This window comes from Muntiacus reevesi, chromosome 20, assembly GCF_963930625.1.
Source record: "Muntiacus reevesi chromosome 20, mMunRee1.1, whole genome shotgun sequence".
Lineage (NCBI taxonomy): Eukaryota > Metazoa > Chordata > Mammalia > Artiodactyla > Cervidae > Muntiacus > Muntiacus reevesi.
Genome location: NC_089268.1, coordinates 33,074,501 through 33,093,518, shown reverse-complemented (window position 1 = coordinate 33,093,518; position 19,018 = coordinate 33,074,501). Strand labels below are relative to the sequence as shown.

The window sequence follows — 19,018 nt, the reverse complement described above, 5'->3', positions numbered from 1 at the left end:
TCCCTGGGCTCTTAACAGTCTCAGGAGGTTCTTTTTCATTTCTCAAGTTATTTACTCTCTTTATTTCCTAAGTTTGCTCCAGGCTTCTCTCTGACCCTTGGACATGTTTGTTTCCAGTGCTGCCAGTTCATCTCACACTCTTTGTGCAGTCTCTATGTGGCTCCTCTCCTCGTTGCCAGGAGAATGAAACCCCCTCCCCTTCGTTTGACCTCTGAGGTATCCCTGTGACCTGGTTCCCACTTAGCTCCCAGCCTTCTCTGTCCCCTCCCCACTGTCGCACATGATTTGCTAGCTGATTTGAAGTGCCTTCAGTCTGCTAAGCACAAGCTCTCTGGGATTGTAGTCCAGAAGACAGAGAGCAAAGAGAACAGCTCTTCCAGGGTGCGATGCTCAGGTTCTTGATGGATGTTTGTATTATTGAAGGACAGAAGAGGAGACTTGTGCTTTAGTTCCTTGAAAATTAGCAATTTATATTTAATATACACATAATTCATAAATTATTATTATTAGATAATTTCTTAAGTGGAACACACCAGTTTTTAACTACTCTAATAAAATTAATGTTATGAAAGAACTAAATAACATGGAGAATATTTGCATTGTTAGATACCTTTAGCTTATTATTAAGTTTCTATAGTTCTCCAGCTCCCTCGTCTCAAAAAAAAGATGGAATTATATTTACCAAAATGAAAATGATACCCATTCTTTGTTTAAAAATAAAAAAAAGGTACATCACAAAATAGACTTCTGAGTGCAGTTCAGAAAACTTGATTTTTGAAATGTGGTGGTGTTGTCATTGTTGCCCTTACAGAAGAATCATGAAAAAAGTCTTCATGGAGCCATCTGAGCGACTGGCCAGCCTCCAGGCTCTGTGGGACAGCCAGACTGTGGCCGAGCAGGGCCCCTGTGGTGAGCGTGCCTTTTAAAACCAAAAAATAAATGGTTGGATGGATGCCCTTTTGCCAGGAAGCTAAGTCTGTCTATTCCTAGTGTGCTACTGTAAAGGTGCAATTACTTTTAAGGTGTAATTAGCACTGCACAGACTTTAGATTGGTGGACAAACGTCCTATATTTAAGCTGTGTTGCATCCTGCTATGTACTTACTATAAAACACGGGGGAGAATTTTTGCTGTTTTCCCCAAACAGAAAGAATAATCAGCATTGTTAACATCGGCCATATTTAAGCTTTTAAATTTTAGCTTAAAAATCATTTGGTCGAAAACCTGTCACACTTCTATTGTCTGATTCAGGTGGATTTTCTCAGATGTATGCCTGTGTTTGTGACTGGCTTGGATTTTCATACAGGGAAGAAGTACAATGGGTAAGTGCATGCATGCACACACTGTCTCACACACACCTGGAGAGTATTCCAATATTTGGCTTATTTCTCCTCTCCCCCCACCCCCCCTGCCCCCCATTCATTGCTTGCTTAAAAATCTTCCTTCTTCAGATTATATAAAAATCTGCCTATGTCATTGTCTGATTCTCTTTGTATCTCTCTTGCATCTCTGATCATTTGCGGGGGACTATTTACATAACTAAATTGTTTCAAATAGGATGTGGATACAATTTATCTGACACAAGACACCAGGGAATTGAATTTACAAGACTTCAGTCATCTTGACCACAGGTAAGCTACTTATTTTTTCTTTCCTTTTTCTCACTCCCCTTTGTGCTTTCAGGGCTGACCTTGTCTGTCAGTACTTAACTGTGTTCATTATCTCCAGAGACTCCTTTCCTGAGGGGAACCAGGAGAACCTAAGAATCTCTGAATTTTGCTTTTTCCTGTTTCCGATGTGTTCATCACTATAAAGAGTGTGGAATGGGGGTGCCTGAGTGTACCTCAACTTATAAACTGTGGAAACAATTTAATTCTTGGGTTCTCATGCCAGCCCACAAGTCTATTTAATCTACCCTGTATATAAATTCTAGTACTATTTTACCTAATAACCATTTAGAACATTTTTCTATGAGGGAACTTTGTGCTGAAATCCTAACAAATGACTTTTAGTTTACAATTTCTTTGTGTAACCAGGATGGCTAGGGTTTATATGTATATATTGGTGGAAATCAATTTTCCAGTATCTTCCTTAATCATAAGGTAGATATCAACTAATATCTGGTAATAAAACCATGAAATGTGTTACAAGTTATTTGAGAGACTTTAGGTTTTAGGACATTAACTTTAATATATTTAGGACTGTGGTTTGTGCGATCAGACCTCAGAGAACCCCAGAGTAGTTCCCCCTTCTCTCTGCAAGGGCAGACTCTGCAAAGTGATTTTGCTCCCTGACAAAGCTGAGAATCTGAGAATTGTAAACCTTCCCCTCCACTCCCCAGACCTTATCTGGTCATTTATACCAACTTACCTCAATCTTCTCAACCCTAGAGATGGTGCTACCTATTTTTTAGTGTGTGTTAGTCGCTCAGTTGTGTCCGACTCTTTACGACCCCATGGACTGTAGCCCACCAGGCTCCTCTGTCCATGGGATTCTCTAGGCAAGAATACTGGAGTGGGTTGCCATGGGCAGATATGATAGCCCCATTGCAAGGAATCCCAGCTAAAGAAATCGTTCCTCTCTGTTTGGAATGGAGAGAGAAATCTGAGGCTCCATCTGTAATTTTTGTCAGTGGTCCCCAGCCTTTTTGGCCCTAGCGACCAGTTTTGTGGAAGGCAGCAGCTTACCTCCTGCTACATGGCCCAGTTCCTAACAGGCCACAGACCACTCCATGGCCCAGGAGTTGGGGATCCCTGTTTTATGTCATTTGAACAATTGGAATTGTAAAGAGGATGATTGCCTCTTCTTACTGCTAGCATCTAACCCCCAAAATACCAATGCAAATTATTTTGCCACTTACCTGGCAGGAAATCCAGAATTGTAGCAGGGTCCCTGAAGCATTGTAGCCAACTGAATTGAGTAAAGAAGTAGTATACTGGGTGGATGTGACCTGTCTCTGCACATCCTGGCCACTGGAGGACAGTGAAGCAAGCTCAGCTGTGTCTGTAGATATGGCTGAAATGTCTGAAGCCCCCAATTCTCAAGCTTGGATATGACTTTATTTTTGTGAAATAGGCAGTTTTCTCCTGCTTAGAGCCATTCTCCCTCTTCCTATTTTTGCGGGAATGTCATACTCCTCATTTAGGCAAGGTGTTTTCTGTGTAGTTTATGAAAACGTGAACTGAGAAGCAAAAAGGGAAGATATTTTACTTTGTATTTTTTCAATAAGAACGGAATAGAGCATACAGACTAAGATTAAAATAGGTAGGCCTACAGTATTCCATCTCCATGTTTTTGGTCCCAGGATCTCTTTATATTCTTAAAAAGTAGTTGCACTTTTTTTTTAATGTGAGTTTTATCTTTTGGTACTTGTCATATTGGAAATTGAAACTAAAATAAAAAGGTTAAGCCTTTTAAAAGTAACATGTTAGCATATAATAAGTTTATGTTAAACCTATTTGATAAAAAAAAGAGTTTTAAAAGTAACTTTTCTACTAACATAGATACCATTTTTTATAAAAAATAACTATATTCTATAATAGAAATCAGTCCACAAGAAAGGTGGCATCAGTTTACCTTTTGGCAGATGATTTTGATTTCTGATTTAATAGAAGGCAGCTGGATTCTCATATCTGCTGCTGCATTCAGTTTGCTAGGAAAATTTGTTTTGACTGAAGAATTAAGAAGAAAATCAACCATATGCATATGTGCAGTAAGGATGGAGTATTTTTAATCACCGTTTCACATGATTACTTGATGTTCTCTTTTGATACTTTACCACAACTCAGCAAGTGTTGGAATCTGAAACCATTATCAGTGAACTTCACTCTTTTAGAAACTAATTGGTTTACTCAGTTATGCATCGCAATCAGATATTTCACTGTTGTACGATAATGGGGAGATACAGAGGCATTTTAAAACTGTCGCCACTGATCTTAATAAAAAAATCTTTAAGAATGGCAAACCTTGTCATGCGTATAGTGGCAGATAAAAGTTTCCCACAATTCAAATTTTTGCTTTAAAGATATAATTTTACTGTTGGAAAAAAGTGCTATCAGGTGATTTGCTTGCAGTGACTGGCTAACTTCCTACGTGTTAGAGAAAGTATCCACTAACTCCTAAGTCTGAATAACCATACTTCGTTATTTTTTCCATGGTGTTCCATGAGAAGAGAGAGCTAGTTTTGCTAGTAACACTAACATTGAGTGTAAAGAAAATACTTTACATTGAGACGGTTATCACTTTGGTATATAGAGGAAACAGGTTGTGTCAACTTCTGTTTTGTTGCACAGAGTATTTAAAAGGCATGTAGTCAGGGGCTGAGATTTAATGAAAAGAGTACTTTTTACTTCTTCATCAAGGACATTTTTATAAATATTTATTTATTTGGGTGCACCAGGTCTTAGTTGTGGCATGTGGGATCTAGTTCCCTGACCAGGGATCCAACCTGGGCCCCTCCATTGGGAGTGTGGAGTCTTAGCCATTGGACCACTAGGGAAGTCCCTCATCAAGGACATTCTTAAATGATATTAACTTTCATTTGTGTGGTAGTGAAGGATATAGTGACAACTAATACAGCTTGATGCTACTGCCTTAATTTGTGCTAAGGCACCAGCAGCTTTCGCCACCGTTGCTTTTGCACCATCCATGCAATGTCAACATGTGGGAGTGGACACATTTGTTTTAGTATTAGTATGAAGATTTCTTTGAACTTGTGAACCTCTAAGTGAGTCATGAGGTTCCTGGAGTCCGTGGACCATATTTGGAGAACATCCGGTCTGTAGGAATAAAAACATGTAGGGCAGCCTGAGGTGTTTCTTCAGATTTCGTTTATTATATCCTTTGTGATTTTTACACTGTTAATAGCTTATGCATAGCATCAGTGCTAAACTTTCCAGTTAATCCCCTGGGCTTCATTTGGTGATTAAACTACATCCAACTGCTGTGTGGTGTGTGCTTGGTCATGTCCGACTCTCTGTGACCCCAAGGACTGTAGCCTGCCAGGCTCCACTGTCCATGGAATTTTCCAGGCAAGAATACTGGAGTAGGTTGCCATTTCTTTCTCCAGAAACTGTATGTGGAGAAGCTACCAAATACAGTTACTGGAAATATGTAGAGTACTATCCAAATCAAGACTCTTTGTCAAAACTTAGAATTTTCCTGAGTAGATTTTTCCTAATTCCTTAGCTGGAGAATTGTTATCTCACCACTAAATATTGCATTAATGGGGTGAGTCTATAGAACTTCCCAGGTGGTAGAGTGGTAAAGACTCTTCCAGCCAGTGCAGGAGGCACAAGAGATGTGGGTTCCATCCCCAGGTTGGGAAGATCCCCTGCAGAAGAAAATGGCAAACCACTCCAGTATTCTTGCCTGGAAAATTCCTTGGACAGAGGAGCCTGGTGGGCTATAGTCCATGGGGCTGCAAAGAAATCAGACATGACTGAGCACAAGTCATTCTCTACTTTTCTTACTTGCTTAAGGACTTGAAGGACATTTTTTTTGTTCCTGAGACTCTTAATTAGAAGTTGGAAACATTATCTATAGAAGGCCAGATAGTAAATGTTTTAGGCTTTTTGAGGCAAACATTCACTATTGCCGTTATGCATCACAGCTGATGTAGCTTGAAACAGTTCTAGACATTGTAACTGAATGAGTGTGATTGTGTTTCAATAAAGCTTTGCAAAAATACATGTTGTGGACTGTAGCTTGCCGATTCCTGCTGTAGATCCAGTCTTCTGATGTGGGATGTATATAACCAAAGGAAATGCAAGATGAGCTGCAAAAAACATTATTGTTGACTCCTTCTAAAGTTTCTTATCTTAGTTTTATAACATATACAATCACAATTGTATATTTAGTATATAATAAGTGAATCTTAAAAATTTAGAGTTCTCAAAGCTCTTTAACCAAAGTGAGCTTGTTTAATAAAAATGGAGACCACTGCTCAAGACATCATCTCTCCGGCTAATGCCTAAGTACTTGACTTTTTTCAGAGTTCTGTCTTAATCACTCTGATCATTAAAATTTATGCCCTCTTCTTAAGGATTTGATTTTCCCCCATAGTTCTTACTGTTAAAATTAGAGCCAGCTTCTGTACAAGAGGCTACTCCCAGTCCTGTTAGATGACTTGTATTAACAGTATTTTTCTAACCAAGTTGCAACAATTTGTGTTGGATGAACATTTCTCTGTATTAGAATGAGCATACTTACTCATGAAGGAACAGTTTGTACTTAAATGGCACAGTAGTTTGGAAGAATTCATAATGGCAGAATTTGAGTGTGATATGGATCATTTGAGAGGTTTTACAACAAGCCATGTTGGTACTTTTCTCATATGGGTATGAGTTAGGGAGAAGAGAATGGAGGAATGAGAGGTGCAAGAAGAAAGATTACATGGGTTGTGTGTTCTGGAGTTTGTTAGAAAATAGGGTCAGTAGTTACCAAATGAATCAATGAATTTTCCACTGTGGCAATCAGCTCCCATGTATCTTTATTTGATCATAATTCAGATACAAATAAGCAGTTTTGTTTACAATTTACATTTATTTAAATGAGATTCTGTATGCTTTTATACATAGCTGCCCCTGAAGCTGATCATTCCAGAAGCTGACTTCCTTCTGGAAAGCCGTACACCTGTCATATAGTCAGTCTGAATGTTCTCCTGATTGTCCATCACTCAGTTTTATTTTCTCATCCCATTCTTTCTCGGCATTGCATTTGGTCATCAGAGGTAGAAACATCCATTCTTAAGAGTCCTTGAAATCATTAGTGCTCCCATGATGCTTGAAGTTTCATGGAGGCTGGGCTTTCTCTGTCTTGTTCACACTGTATGACTTGATGCTCTGAAATCAAACCAGTGGTTCAAGGAGGATTTTCAAGGGAAACTGAACTGCCCTTGGGGAGTAGATCAGATCCTGGGAGGCTGAAGGGATTAATTTTTTAAAAGTCCGTCTAATTACTCAAATACCTTCTTTCCCATACTCAAGTTGATCATTATTACCGTCATGGCATTCTTCAGCCAGTTTTGCTCTATGTTACCTGCCGCAGTCTACGACTGAATCCTGTCTAGATTCCTATACAATTCTGTGTGTTTCTTTCCGTTCACCCACCCAGGTCATTGTCTTCTTGCACCCAGGAATTTGTAGCTTCCTTTTTCTAAGATCAGCTTGGATCCAGAGTGGGAGGTCTGGTTGTTGTGTGTGGTACTGATGTTAATGCTGCAGATCTGGTGACAGGGAAACCAAACATGGTATTGGCAGCTTTATCATCAGGAACACAGGATGGAGGAAACAGTAATCCCTATGTGACCCCATCACCACTCATAGGAGATGGATTTGGAAGAAGGTGTGGGTCTAGGGACGGAGTGGTGCCCTTGTCATTATTCTCATCACAGAGACCTTATTGATGTTCTCACCTGGGAGCTTCTCTTCTTCAGACATATGCCCAGTGTTCTGATACATGTTATATCATGTGACTTATAGAGCCTCATGAACCAGGAAGAAGCATATGTATCATATTGAGGCTTCCTACGAGTCAGCATACTGTCCATTCTTTTCACTGTAGACCAACCTCTCTGTTCCTGTGTATTCTCCTACCTTACCAGACCCCTTAGGGTCTGCCCAGGAGCTTCAAGGTAGATTTATAAGCAACCGGAATGCTATAATTGATTAATGAATTAATTGATTCTAACTAAGGAACTATCAGAACTCAATGTGAACTTAATTTTAAGGGAAGAAACCAACGTAGAATTTCTTATACATCTAAATATGCACGTGTGTATATGTATATGTGTGCATTTCTGGGAAGGACAGTGAAATTTTGAAAGGGCTTGAAGGAATTTCCCATTTTAAAAGTATTCCTGTGTGTTATAATATATGCAATTAAAAAAATTAAAAATCACAAAAGAAACAAGACTTTACTGGCCGTATCATGGGTAGAATTTGATTTAGAGCATTAAGATATCTAAAGAAAGAAAGTTTCAATTTGATGTAAGCTGGTCAATCATGGGGATTCACTGATAGCTCAGTTGGTAAAGAATCTGCCTGCAATGCAGGAGACCCCGGTTTGATTCCTGGGCCAGGAATATCTGCTAGAGAACGGACGGGCAACCCACTCCAGTATTCTTGGGCTTCCCTTGTGGCTCAGCTGGTAAAGAATTCGCCTGCAATGTGGGATACCTGGGTTTGATCTCTGGGTTGGGAAGATCCCCTGGAGAAGGGAATGGCTACCCACTCCAGTATTCTGGCCTGGAGAATCCTATGGACTTTATAGTCTGTGGGGTCACAAAGACTCAGACACGACTGAGTGATGGTTAGTCATGGAAGCCTTTACAGGAAAAAGTCATGAAGTCACTTTTGGCAATTTCCATCCAAGCATTGCCCGGGAGAAAAGGACACTAAGCCAACAGACTTTCAGTATATTGACTCCTTTGTTGATAAACCTATTCCTATTTTAAGATGAATTCATCAGCTCTTTGAGTCTAATACTATTAAAATTTGGATTTATCTAAAAAAAAAAACAAAAAAACAATGTAGGACCAGAGACCCTATTGTTGCTGAATAAGCATTCAAGTGTGAGGATGACAGCGATCATGCCGGGTCCAGCCAGTCAGTCTCTGGAGAAGAATAGGAATTAGAAAGTGCTTGGAAAATGTCCATTCAGTTATTATTTATAGCTTCCAAAATTTTATTTAAGCACATTCTTAAAATTTGTTCTAGTTTAGGTTATCAATGGGCCAAAAAGACACATAGATTGAAGAAGGCTTTGTTATACATTTCTCATGGGTGCTCTCAACGGTCTGTGAGCTGACATGTTAAAAATGTAATTACACTGTAATTTGGAGCGGCAGGGAATGATGAGGGTAGAGGTAGTGGTGCTGAAGAGAAGAGAATATATAGCTTTAACTACATCGATTTTTCTTGTTCCCTGAAGATTTTGCAGAGGAGCTAATCTTATCCATCCTCTAAAGACTCAGCGACATGCATCATTGAGCTTCAACTTGGCTCATGAGAGCCCAGCCAGCAGTTCATCCCTTTCAGACTCATGTTTTTGTGTTGTCATATTTTATACTCATCAAGGTGACATTCACGCGCCTGAGACTTTTCATGGAAGAGTTTGGATTAATGTTTGGCAAGGTTGTCCTGAGGCACTGGTTTAATCTTTCCTAATCTAAGCTTCCTTGTCTCGATTCCTGCTCTCATTTGAAAAAGGAAGAAATGCTGCTTGGAGTGTGGAATCAGGTGTGAAGAGCCTTAAGTTCTGTTTCCATTCTTAAATTTCTATAAATAATTCTGTAAAACAGTGTGGTCTCCAGCCTGGGTCAGATGGACTGTGTGGTGAACACAGTTGATGATATATAGAGGAACGTGGAGAAAGTAGTGGAACATATTTTATGCTTATTTTGTTCTTATCTGTTTTGTGTGTGTGCATGTTTTTTTTTTTGTTTGTTTGTTTGTTTTTTACTGAGCCCCCTTATTGGCTTAGTGGATAAAGAACCTGCTTGCAATGCAGGAGACACAGGAGATGCGGGTTCAACCTCTGGGATGGATAGATCCTGTGGAGGAGGAAATGGCAACCCACCCCAGTATTCTTGCCTGGAGAATCCCATGGATAGAAGACTATCACAGTTTACAGCTCATAGGGTCACAAAGAGTCAGACATGACTAAAGTGACTGAGCGCACACACACTAATATATTAGTACAGGAGTGCATGTATGTAATTAACAGATAAACACACAGATCTGGGGGAGATGTGTGCTCAAAATATTGAGTTGGCCAAAAAGTTAATTTCGGTTTTTCTTACAGAAAAACCCAAACAAAGTTTTTGGTCAACCTGATACTTTCCAGTTAGGAGGGAATGGTCAAAAAATTTAGAGGCTGCTCGTTTAGGCCTCTGGCATTGTCCTTATCTATAAAGTGTCTCACATTGGCACGTCCTTCACAGAGTCAGTGAGTGGTCCAGTTTATCATTTAATAATCCATAGGATATACTTCTATATAAATTAGAGTATCAGGTAGGATTGGTGTTCCATGACATCTACAATTTTTTAAAACTGTCTAACTCCCAGTTTCCAACTAGATATAAAGAAGAGTTTAAATTATCCCCAGAAAGACTATCAAATGAATATATCAGGAAAATATGACTGTAGTTCTGAGTTTTACCAGCCTTTCTGGAAGAGAGTATATTTCACTGTGTGCACGCAGCAAGCAGGAGAGTGGCCAGACTCTGCATTCTTGCATGAAATACCTCCTGCAAGCTTTTAAACATTTGTAAAATTTCCTGGGGGAGCTCTTCCATTCTGTGGTGCATGGATACACTATAGATGATCACGATGTTGTTCATTGGATTTTTACTCTCTATCTTTGTGCTTTTCTCACATCTATTTTGGGGCTTGCTGGACATCTTTCAGATTTGTTCGTTGATGCTCTTCTGGACTTTTCACACTATTTAGAAGTCATAGTGTTTTAACAGTTTCAACAGGAGAGGCAGACAGGGGGGAAGAAAGACTAAGGAGTGAAATCTGGCCCCAGAATAATAACTGGAAAAATTAAATTCTTACTAAGTCACATAGATCAGAAATATTAGAAATTCTAATTCAATAGATTATCAAGAATCACAGAGTAATCTAGCAAGTGATTTAGACTTTGAATTGCTTGCCAGCTTCTTTTTTGTTTTTTTCATTTTGACTTCTTTTAGTAGCCCTCAAATATGAGTTTGTTTTTGATGTCCAGAAGAGCAAGAACACAGTCTTTTTGAGACATCACCTCAGAATATGTTTTAGGATTGGCTTTCAAATTAGAAGCTAAGTGGTTGTCCAAATGTGATGAAAGGGGTTTGGAATTTTTGATCTGGAAACCCCTGGATATAACCACGCCGGATTCCCCTGCAGAGTAGATTGAAGACTCTTGACAGTATGACAAGAAGCTGACTTATTAGTGAGATGATAACACAATGGTTAAGATAATCAGGTCATAGGTCACACTGCCTTGAATCCTGTCTCTTTCTGGACTAAACTTTGTGACCAGCTCTCTAACCTCTCTGTGCCTCGGGAGAGGAGGGTGGGTCTCCATCTGTGAAATGATGTTAATGACAACGCCTCCCTCCTGGGGTTATTGTGAAGGCTACATGGATTAATAATGTATGTACATGTTAGTACATAAAAATGTTTAAATGAATGCTTGCTATTTTTATTTCCTAAAAGACTTGCCCTGTTTTTACATTTCTAACTAAGTGACTAGTTTTCTTAACTGAAAGGAAAAGTTTTAGAGTTACAAAACCTTTTATTACAGAAAATCTTTGATGTTCAGAGACTGTTTTGTGGTCTTTTCTGTATTGCTTCTGTTTTGTTAGTTGTATGCTGGTATTTTCTTCTAGAAAGATATAAGTGAAAAACTTGGTTCTTTTGAGTTTTAAGGGAACGTTTGGATAATTTGAGGTGTCAACTGCGATGAGAAGTAAGAACCCCAACTTTTATTACCAACCCCAGGTAGTAGCTGGGTTGACAACACCACCACACCAACTCTATATGTAGTATATTTACATCAGGAAAAAGTTAGGGTGTAGGAACTGTCTTGTCTCTGTTCAGCAGAGTATTAAGAAACAGTTCAGCCCCATGACCCCAAAGGATATTCACACTGGATCTTCCTTTTCAGTGTTTGCAGTCTTAAAATGTTTTTGCTCCCACTTTAAGAAGGGTCACATAAGATCATACATGAAAACACTGTTGCCAGGACTCATCAGAGGCGTCCCTCAACTGCTGTAACTCTTCAAGACTAACTTCAGATCAAAAGCCACATGGTAATGAAGAATCTCTTAGAAGGTCAAAGCAAAACATAGTGGGATACACAATAAAAGGCACGAACTGATGGTAAAAAGCTGTTAACCGCATCCCCCCCTGAGAAAATCAGTCAAGAAGACCAGCCCAGGTGTGTGGAAAACTTTCTATGTTATGTAATATAATCAGTACATTATATAATATAATCATTATGTAGTAATAAGCACTACTTAATGAAAACATAGGAAAGGATTGGTCCTGAGCAACACAGATGCTGTCAGGGAAATCCAGGAAGTTCTTTGCAGTGCGGTGATACCAGTACAGCATGTGAATGCAAATTGAGTTTTTATCCAAGATTTGCTTCTGTGCTCACTTATAACTGTGCTCTAAGAAAGCCATCCTGGAAAATGAACTCTCAGAAATGAAAGTAGTTGCATCACATCTTGTGCAGTTTCTGTTTAAGTGGGACATAATCAGAGGGTGAGGGAGACAGACACAGGGACGGTGGGCTGGCAGCCGTCACAGGATTACATTGTCTAACCTGGTGTCACGAGGCGACACTGGTGGACATCTCCATCTGTGTTGTTTCCAGCTTTTGACAACTATGAATATAGCTGTTATGAACAACAATATATACATTTTTATTTAAATAAAAGTTTTTATTTCTCTTGGTTGAATACCCAGGATTGAGATTGCTGAATCATGGTATGTCTTATTTTTGTCGTTCAGTCATCAAGTCATGTGCGACTCTTTGTGACCCCATGGACAGGTGGTTCTGTGCTGAAGAATCCGTGTGCCCATGCAGGAGGTGCAGGTTCAATCCCTGGGTCTGGAAGATCCCCTGGAGAAGGAAATGGCAACCCACTCCAGTGTTCTTGCCTGAGAAATCCCGTGGATACAGGAACCCGTTGGGCTACAGTCTATGGGGTTGCAAAAGAGTTGGACACGACTTAGTGACTAAACAACAATGGTGAAAGTGTACATAAAACTTCATGATAAGACGTCAAACTGTTGTCCACCTTGAGCATGCCATTTGCTTTTCTAACAGCAGTGTATCAGGTTTCATTTGCTCTGCACCCCAGTTAGCACTTAATATTGTCACTTTTTAAAAAAAAGCAATTCAGTAGGTTTCCAGTGGCATCTTATTTTGGCTTTAAATTGCATTTCTCTAATGGCTAATAATTTTGAGCATCTTTTATGTGCTTATTTACCCTCAGTGTATCTTGCTTGATGAAGTATCTGTTTCAATCTTTCTCCTCATTTAAAACACTTGAGTTGTTTCTCGCTATTGACTTCTGAGAGTTCTTTATACATTTTGAGCATCAAGTCCTTTGTCAGAAATGAGATTTGCAAATATTTTCTCCCAGGTATGGTTGTCTTACCTTTCTCTTAATAGCATCTATTACAGAGTAAAAGTTTTTGATTTTGATAAAGTGCAGTTGATTTATTTTTTTCTTTTATGGGTCATGCTTTTGGTGTCAGATCTAAAAGCTCTTTGATTAAGCCGTACCTTGCTCTGTTGACCATCTCTTCTGGGATGGTAATGTATTTCTCATCTGGAGGGCTCACTCACTTCCTCTAAGGATCTTTCCTGACTGAAGTCTTTTCATAATTGTTTCTCTTATTTGCACCGTAGCGCTGCATATTCATCCTATAGCAGAGGGATTATTTCACTCTATTATAGTTGCGTTTATTTTTTGCTAAGCTGTGCTAGGTGGTGAGTATCACAAAGGGAGGGACCTTGCCGTGTGCATCGTTGCCTCAGTCCAGTGATTCACGCACCGTGGGTGGCACTCACTGAACAATTGAATGGAGTTGCTGGGCATTGTGGTGCAATGCCTTTGCACGTTGTGTTGTTATTGTTAAGACACTCGGTCCTGTCCAACTCTTGCGATGCTATGGACTAGCCCCCCAGGCTCCTCTGTCCATGGGATTTTCCAGGCAAGAGTACTGGAGTGGGTTGCCATTTCCTTCTCCGGGGATCTTCCTGACCGAGGGATCGAGTCTGTGTCTCCTGCATTGGCAGGTGGATTCTTTATTGCCGAGAAGCCTGGGAAACTTGGGAAGCCTGCCTTTGCACATCCTCTTCCTAATTACTTATGATACTCTGTTTCCCTTTTCTCACTGGTTGGCACCTCCCTATCTCTCAGGCCTTGCAGACCCTTCCCCATTTGCTCCAGGCTGCAGTACTCATGTCTTCCGATGATCTTCAGGCACTTGGAACGTGCTCGCTTTTTCTGTGGTGCTGCAGATGGCTGAGGTCTTTCCACCATTGGAAGACAAAGAGTTGCCTGTACTCGTCACTTAACCCTCAGAGCCTAATATCCCTACCCAGGACTTAGTAGTACTAAATACATGTTTATTGAATGAATTATGATGTATATTTGTCTTTTTCTAATTTATTTTTGACATTAAAGCGCCTAGGCATTAACATAATTTAGAGAAACATCGTGGGCAGACCATGCCAACATGCGTGAGCCCCATCATTTTTGTGGACAGTTTTTGCTATAACAAAGTTTTATACCATCCGTAGGACATAGTTTTATAATTCTTTTAGGTTATGAATAAGGATCATTATAGACAAATTTGAAAATATAGTACAAAATTTGTGTTCGAAAAAATTCATATTATCTTTATTGCTACCACTGAGGCAAGGTGTCTGTATAACATCTTGCTGTATTTTTCTTTGTGGGGAAAAAAAAGTGTCTTTATTTGTGAGCATTTATTTCTATTATTTTATATATCAGTTTTATCAATTATGTTCATTAACTTTGATCACACAAATATGCACCTGGAATGCTGTGTATTTTTAAAATTGAATCTTGTACTCCAAACATTTCTGGTATCATTAAGAATTGGATTTGACTTTGAGTGTACCAGAATATTTTCAAGGTGTTTCCATGTCCTATGTAGGATGATGCTGTCCTACCCTACTGCATTAACGTGAAACCTGATCCTGTTAATGACGTGTCCTTCAACTCCTGAAAATGAATTCATTATGACAAAAGCCCGCTGTGCTTCAAATCTCATCAGGTGACAGAACTCACAATAAAGAGGTTCTGAAGCTGGTCTCTACTTGACATTAAATCCACAAAAGGAGAGGCAGTGAGAATGATTTGCCATCATTCCTGAATGATGAAGTAAGGGAGAGGACTCTCAGATAACATGGGCTTTGAGGGCCCTGTATTAAAGGGTGGAATTCACTCAGAGAGAAACTGCAACTGTCATTAGACATCAGTGAGAAATGCCGAGACTTGTTCTGAGCAATTGTTTGGTGGAGAGAGAAAACAACTATGGCAAGGGTAGTTGTTCTTGTTTTTTAAATCTGAAACTTGTTTTTTTTTTGATGTCAAACTTAGTAAGCTTAATAAAGAGGCTTTTTGCTGGAAAAGATGGCATATAATTCCTTGGCATTGTTTTTTTTTTTTTTTTTTTTATCACCTGTGGATGCTCATTTCACCTTTTAAAGCGAATCTGATGAAACTATATACACGGGCTTCAGAAGCTGGGTTTTGACTGTAGTGGTGTCCAAAGGGACCTACAGTTTCACTGTAGGTCTCTTAGCATCTGTTTCTTCATCTGTAAAATGCAAACAATAATACCTTCTAAGATTGTTTTGAGGTTTAAATGAGTTGGTCTATGTAAAATGCCTAGCATGGGGCCTGGTACCTTGAAGCTTGAAAAAATAGTGATTTTTCAACTCTGTTTCCACCTTCTGCCTTTCATTTCTGTTTCAGTAAAAATTTGTGCATTTACCACTTGTCATGCCCTGAGGATAAAATTGATATGGCTTCCCTGTAGCCAAAAATCTAAAGAAGACAGGGATGTGGCTTTCAAAGAACTTACAGCCTGGGGTGGTAAGGAGTAGATGTTTAAACATCAAACTATACTATAAGGCAGAATAAAATAAATGCTAAATAGAGGTGTAAATAATGTGCTGGTTGTGGTGACCTGGGGAACTTATGAGGAGAGGATTATGATAGAGGCCTTGAAGGATACATGGCTTTTCATAGCTGAACACAGCAGGAAAAGATAATTCTGATTGTGAAACTGCATGATATGTTTAAGTAGTGAATTGTCTGCTTTTTGGCTTGAGCATGAGTGAGGGGCATGTTGTGTAGAGGTCAGGCTGGAATGCTAGTGTGGTGGCTGATCTCTGATGCGAATAGCTTCACTTCACGGCTGAAGAACTTGTATGAAGCGTAAGACAAAAAAGCAAAAAACGAAGCAACAAAACAACACTTGGGCTACCTCATGTGTATAATCAGTACTAAGACCTGTAAGAAAGATACCAAATGGTTGTAGGATGCTTGCTAATAAGCATTGGGGATCACATCTGATGTGACTTATAATAAGACTGGTATTGTCCTTGCTTGCCATATAAACTCCCCTAGCCAGAGAATATATGATATACTTGATAATTAAAGGATTTATGAAGGAGCAATGTAAAGAAATAAGAGTTGTTAGTATGGATTTAGACATGATATCTCTTAGAGCAAGGAGGGTCTCTAAGCCAACACTGCTACCAACCTCTTTTCCTTTAGAAATAGGAATCAGAGTCCATAGAGGTAATTTACCTTCAAATTTAAGGAGTTCTGTTTACATCATTCTGAAGATCTGTCCTAAAGTATGCAATTGTTGTTTAGGGGTTGAAATAGATTTAGCTGAATGTTGTGTTTGTAAATAATAGAAATTAACAAGTGAACTTGGATGTCATGGATTAAAAATCAGACATCAATATGGCTATTGTAAGAGATGTTCATATATTTTGTTATTTCTGCTTCTAGGGACTTAATACCTATCATTGCTGCTCTGGAATACAATCAGTGGTTCACTAAGCTGTCCTCCAAGGATCTGAAACTGGTAAGTAATTGAAGATGCTGCTTAGGTTTGCTGAATTTCAAAAACCTAAAAATTATAAAAAACAAAAAACAGATAACATATTTGTTTTTCAACCATACTGGTGAGCTGAATACATGTTATTTCTTAGGGAGATATTTTCCTATAAATGATCTGCAGAACATTTTACAAAGTTTGTAATGGGAGATGCTTCAGAAAAGTACTTCCTCATGTTTTCAGCTGCTTCAGGCAATTTTAGATGATGAACAGAAAGGCATATTTAGTGGAGCCTTCCGTATACCCTCATTCCACTGGCAAAAACTATTAAAGTTACATTTGCACAGCTGCAAATAGCAGATTTTATGTTCCTATCTTGCATTCCATCTCCACAAAGCTTCCCTTCCTGAGAATTTAGGAAAACATTACCAAGGTAGAGTTGGTCTGGAGTTATGATAGTTAACATTAATTTTCTAAATGAGGTTTTTGGGCAGATTTATATGTAAGCAAAATGAAATCAAAGTGAGATCTGTTAGTTTTTATAAGACATGGGGAGCCAAAGTTTTGGTCTGTTTTATTAGTAGAAATGAGATGCTCTGTTGGTCTGCCTTTTTTTTTTTTTTTTTTGATCCCTGCAATTTCAAAGCAGCCATTTGGACAGAAGGTTATCCGTGAGTTAGGTTTCTGCTGCTTCATTTGAGCACGAGAGATAATTTAGATGTTTTAATGGAGACTCTTACATTCAAGTCTCCAACTTTCAGAGGTCATAGAAACTGGGAATTTAAGATTTTCTGAGTGGTGGACATCTTGGTTGCTTTCCATGTTCTGTCTGTTGTAAATAGTGCTGCAGAGAACATTAGGGTACATGTATCTTTTTGAATTATGGTTTTCTCAGGGTGGCATATGCCCAGTAGTGGGATTGCTGGTTCAGATGGCAGTTTTATTCCTAGTTTTTAGGAATAAAGGAAGTTTAAAGGAATCTCCGTACTGTTCTCCGTAGTGAATGTGTCAATTTCTATTCCCACCAACAGTGCAAGAGGGTTGCTCTTTCTCCATGTCCTCTCTAGCATTTATTGTTTGTAGATTTTTTGATGATGGTCATTGTGGCTGGGGTGAGGTGATAGCTCACTGTAGTTTTGAAGGAATGGAGATGGAGACATAAAGGTTTTGTAGATATAGTGGGGGAGTGTGTGGAAAGAGAGGATGGGATGATTTGAGAAAGTAGCGTTGACATATATGCATTACCATGTGTAAAATAGCTAGCCAGTGTGAAGCTGCCTTATAACACAGGGAGCTCGGCCTGGGGCTCTGTGATGACCTAGGGGAGTGGTGGTGGTGGTGGGTGGGAGTCTCAGGAGAGAGGGGAGGTGTTTATGGTTATGACTGATTTGCATTGTTGTATGGCAGAAACCAACACAACATTGTAAAGCAATTATCTTCCAATTAAAAAATTTGAAAAAAATTTTAAAAATTTCCAAGTGAAGAGATAGGATTTGGACTGGATCTGTTGAAAGTGAAAGGTTGAGATTTGCTGGTGGCCAGGCTCAGCAGGCTGGCCTGCAGTGTGAGTGGCTTAAGGCGTTATAGGTATAAACTTGGGTGAAGCTCATTTGGGGTTTATTAAGAGCCAATGTGGTTGACCGTAAGAATGTGGGCTTAGAAACAGAAATCTGGGTTTCAGATTCAGACTCTTACTACAGGGCTGTGTGACCTTATATACATTACTTGATCTTCCAGGGCCTGTATTTCCTATATCCCTGTTACTGTGAGCTAATTGGAACTCATGTCTTATTTATCTCCGTTCAGTGCTTATCAAAGTACGTGGCTCATAGTAGCTACTCAATAAAAGCTGGTTTAATCAACAGATGTCAAATGACTTTTGTTGAATGAATGGGCATAGCAATGTAACTCATTTGCAGGTTATTGAGATGAGTAAATTATATATGTAAATATATAAAATTATAAATTTTATAACTATATATAAATTATTATAAATTATATGCATATATAGGTGGTGCTCAGTTGTGTCTGACTCTGTGACCCCATGGACTGTAGCTGGCCAGGTTTCTCTGTCCATGGGATTTTCCATGCAAGAGTACTAGAGTGGGTTGCCATTTCCTTCTCCAGGGAAGCTTCCTGGGATTGAACCTGTATTTCTTGCTTCTGCATTGGCAGGCAGATTCTTTACCTCTGTGCCACCTGGGTAGCCCAAATAATTTATATGGACGTTCTAACACAATGTCTGACATACTATAGGCATTTCACAACTGTCAGCTCTTATTGTCATCCTCATAATCAGCTTAGCAAAGAGGCTGAGAAGTGAACAAATGGGGGAGCATGAATTATGGAAACTGTATCAGCTAAACGGGGGGGTGTCTGAGATCAGTGATGATGGAAGTACGGATGGTG

At 39.2% G+C, this 19,018-nt stretch overlaps 1 protein-coding gene across 5 annotated transcripts in view; it reads left to right on the top strand.

Annotated features, from left to right (window-relative positions):
* CARMIL1 (capping protein regulator and myosin 1 linker 1) overlaps nt 1-19,018 on the top strand; it is a 301,122-nt gene that overhangs the window by 145,480 nt on the left and 136,624 nt on the right. For all 5 annotated transcript variants that reach the window (XM_065912902.1, XM_065912901.1, XM_065912900.1 and 2 more), the window contains exons 6-9: nt 812-909; nt 1,251-1,321; nt 1,557-1,630; nt 16,561-16,636. In XM_065912902.1, the coding sequence (XP_065768974.1) occupies nt 812-909; nt 1,251-1,321; nt 1,557-1,630; nt 16,561-16,636 (319 nt within the window). The remainder of the gene's footprint in view (nt 1-811; nt 910-1,250; nt 1,322-1,556; nt 1,631-16,560; nt 16,637-19,018) is intronic.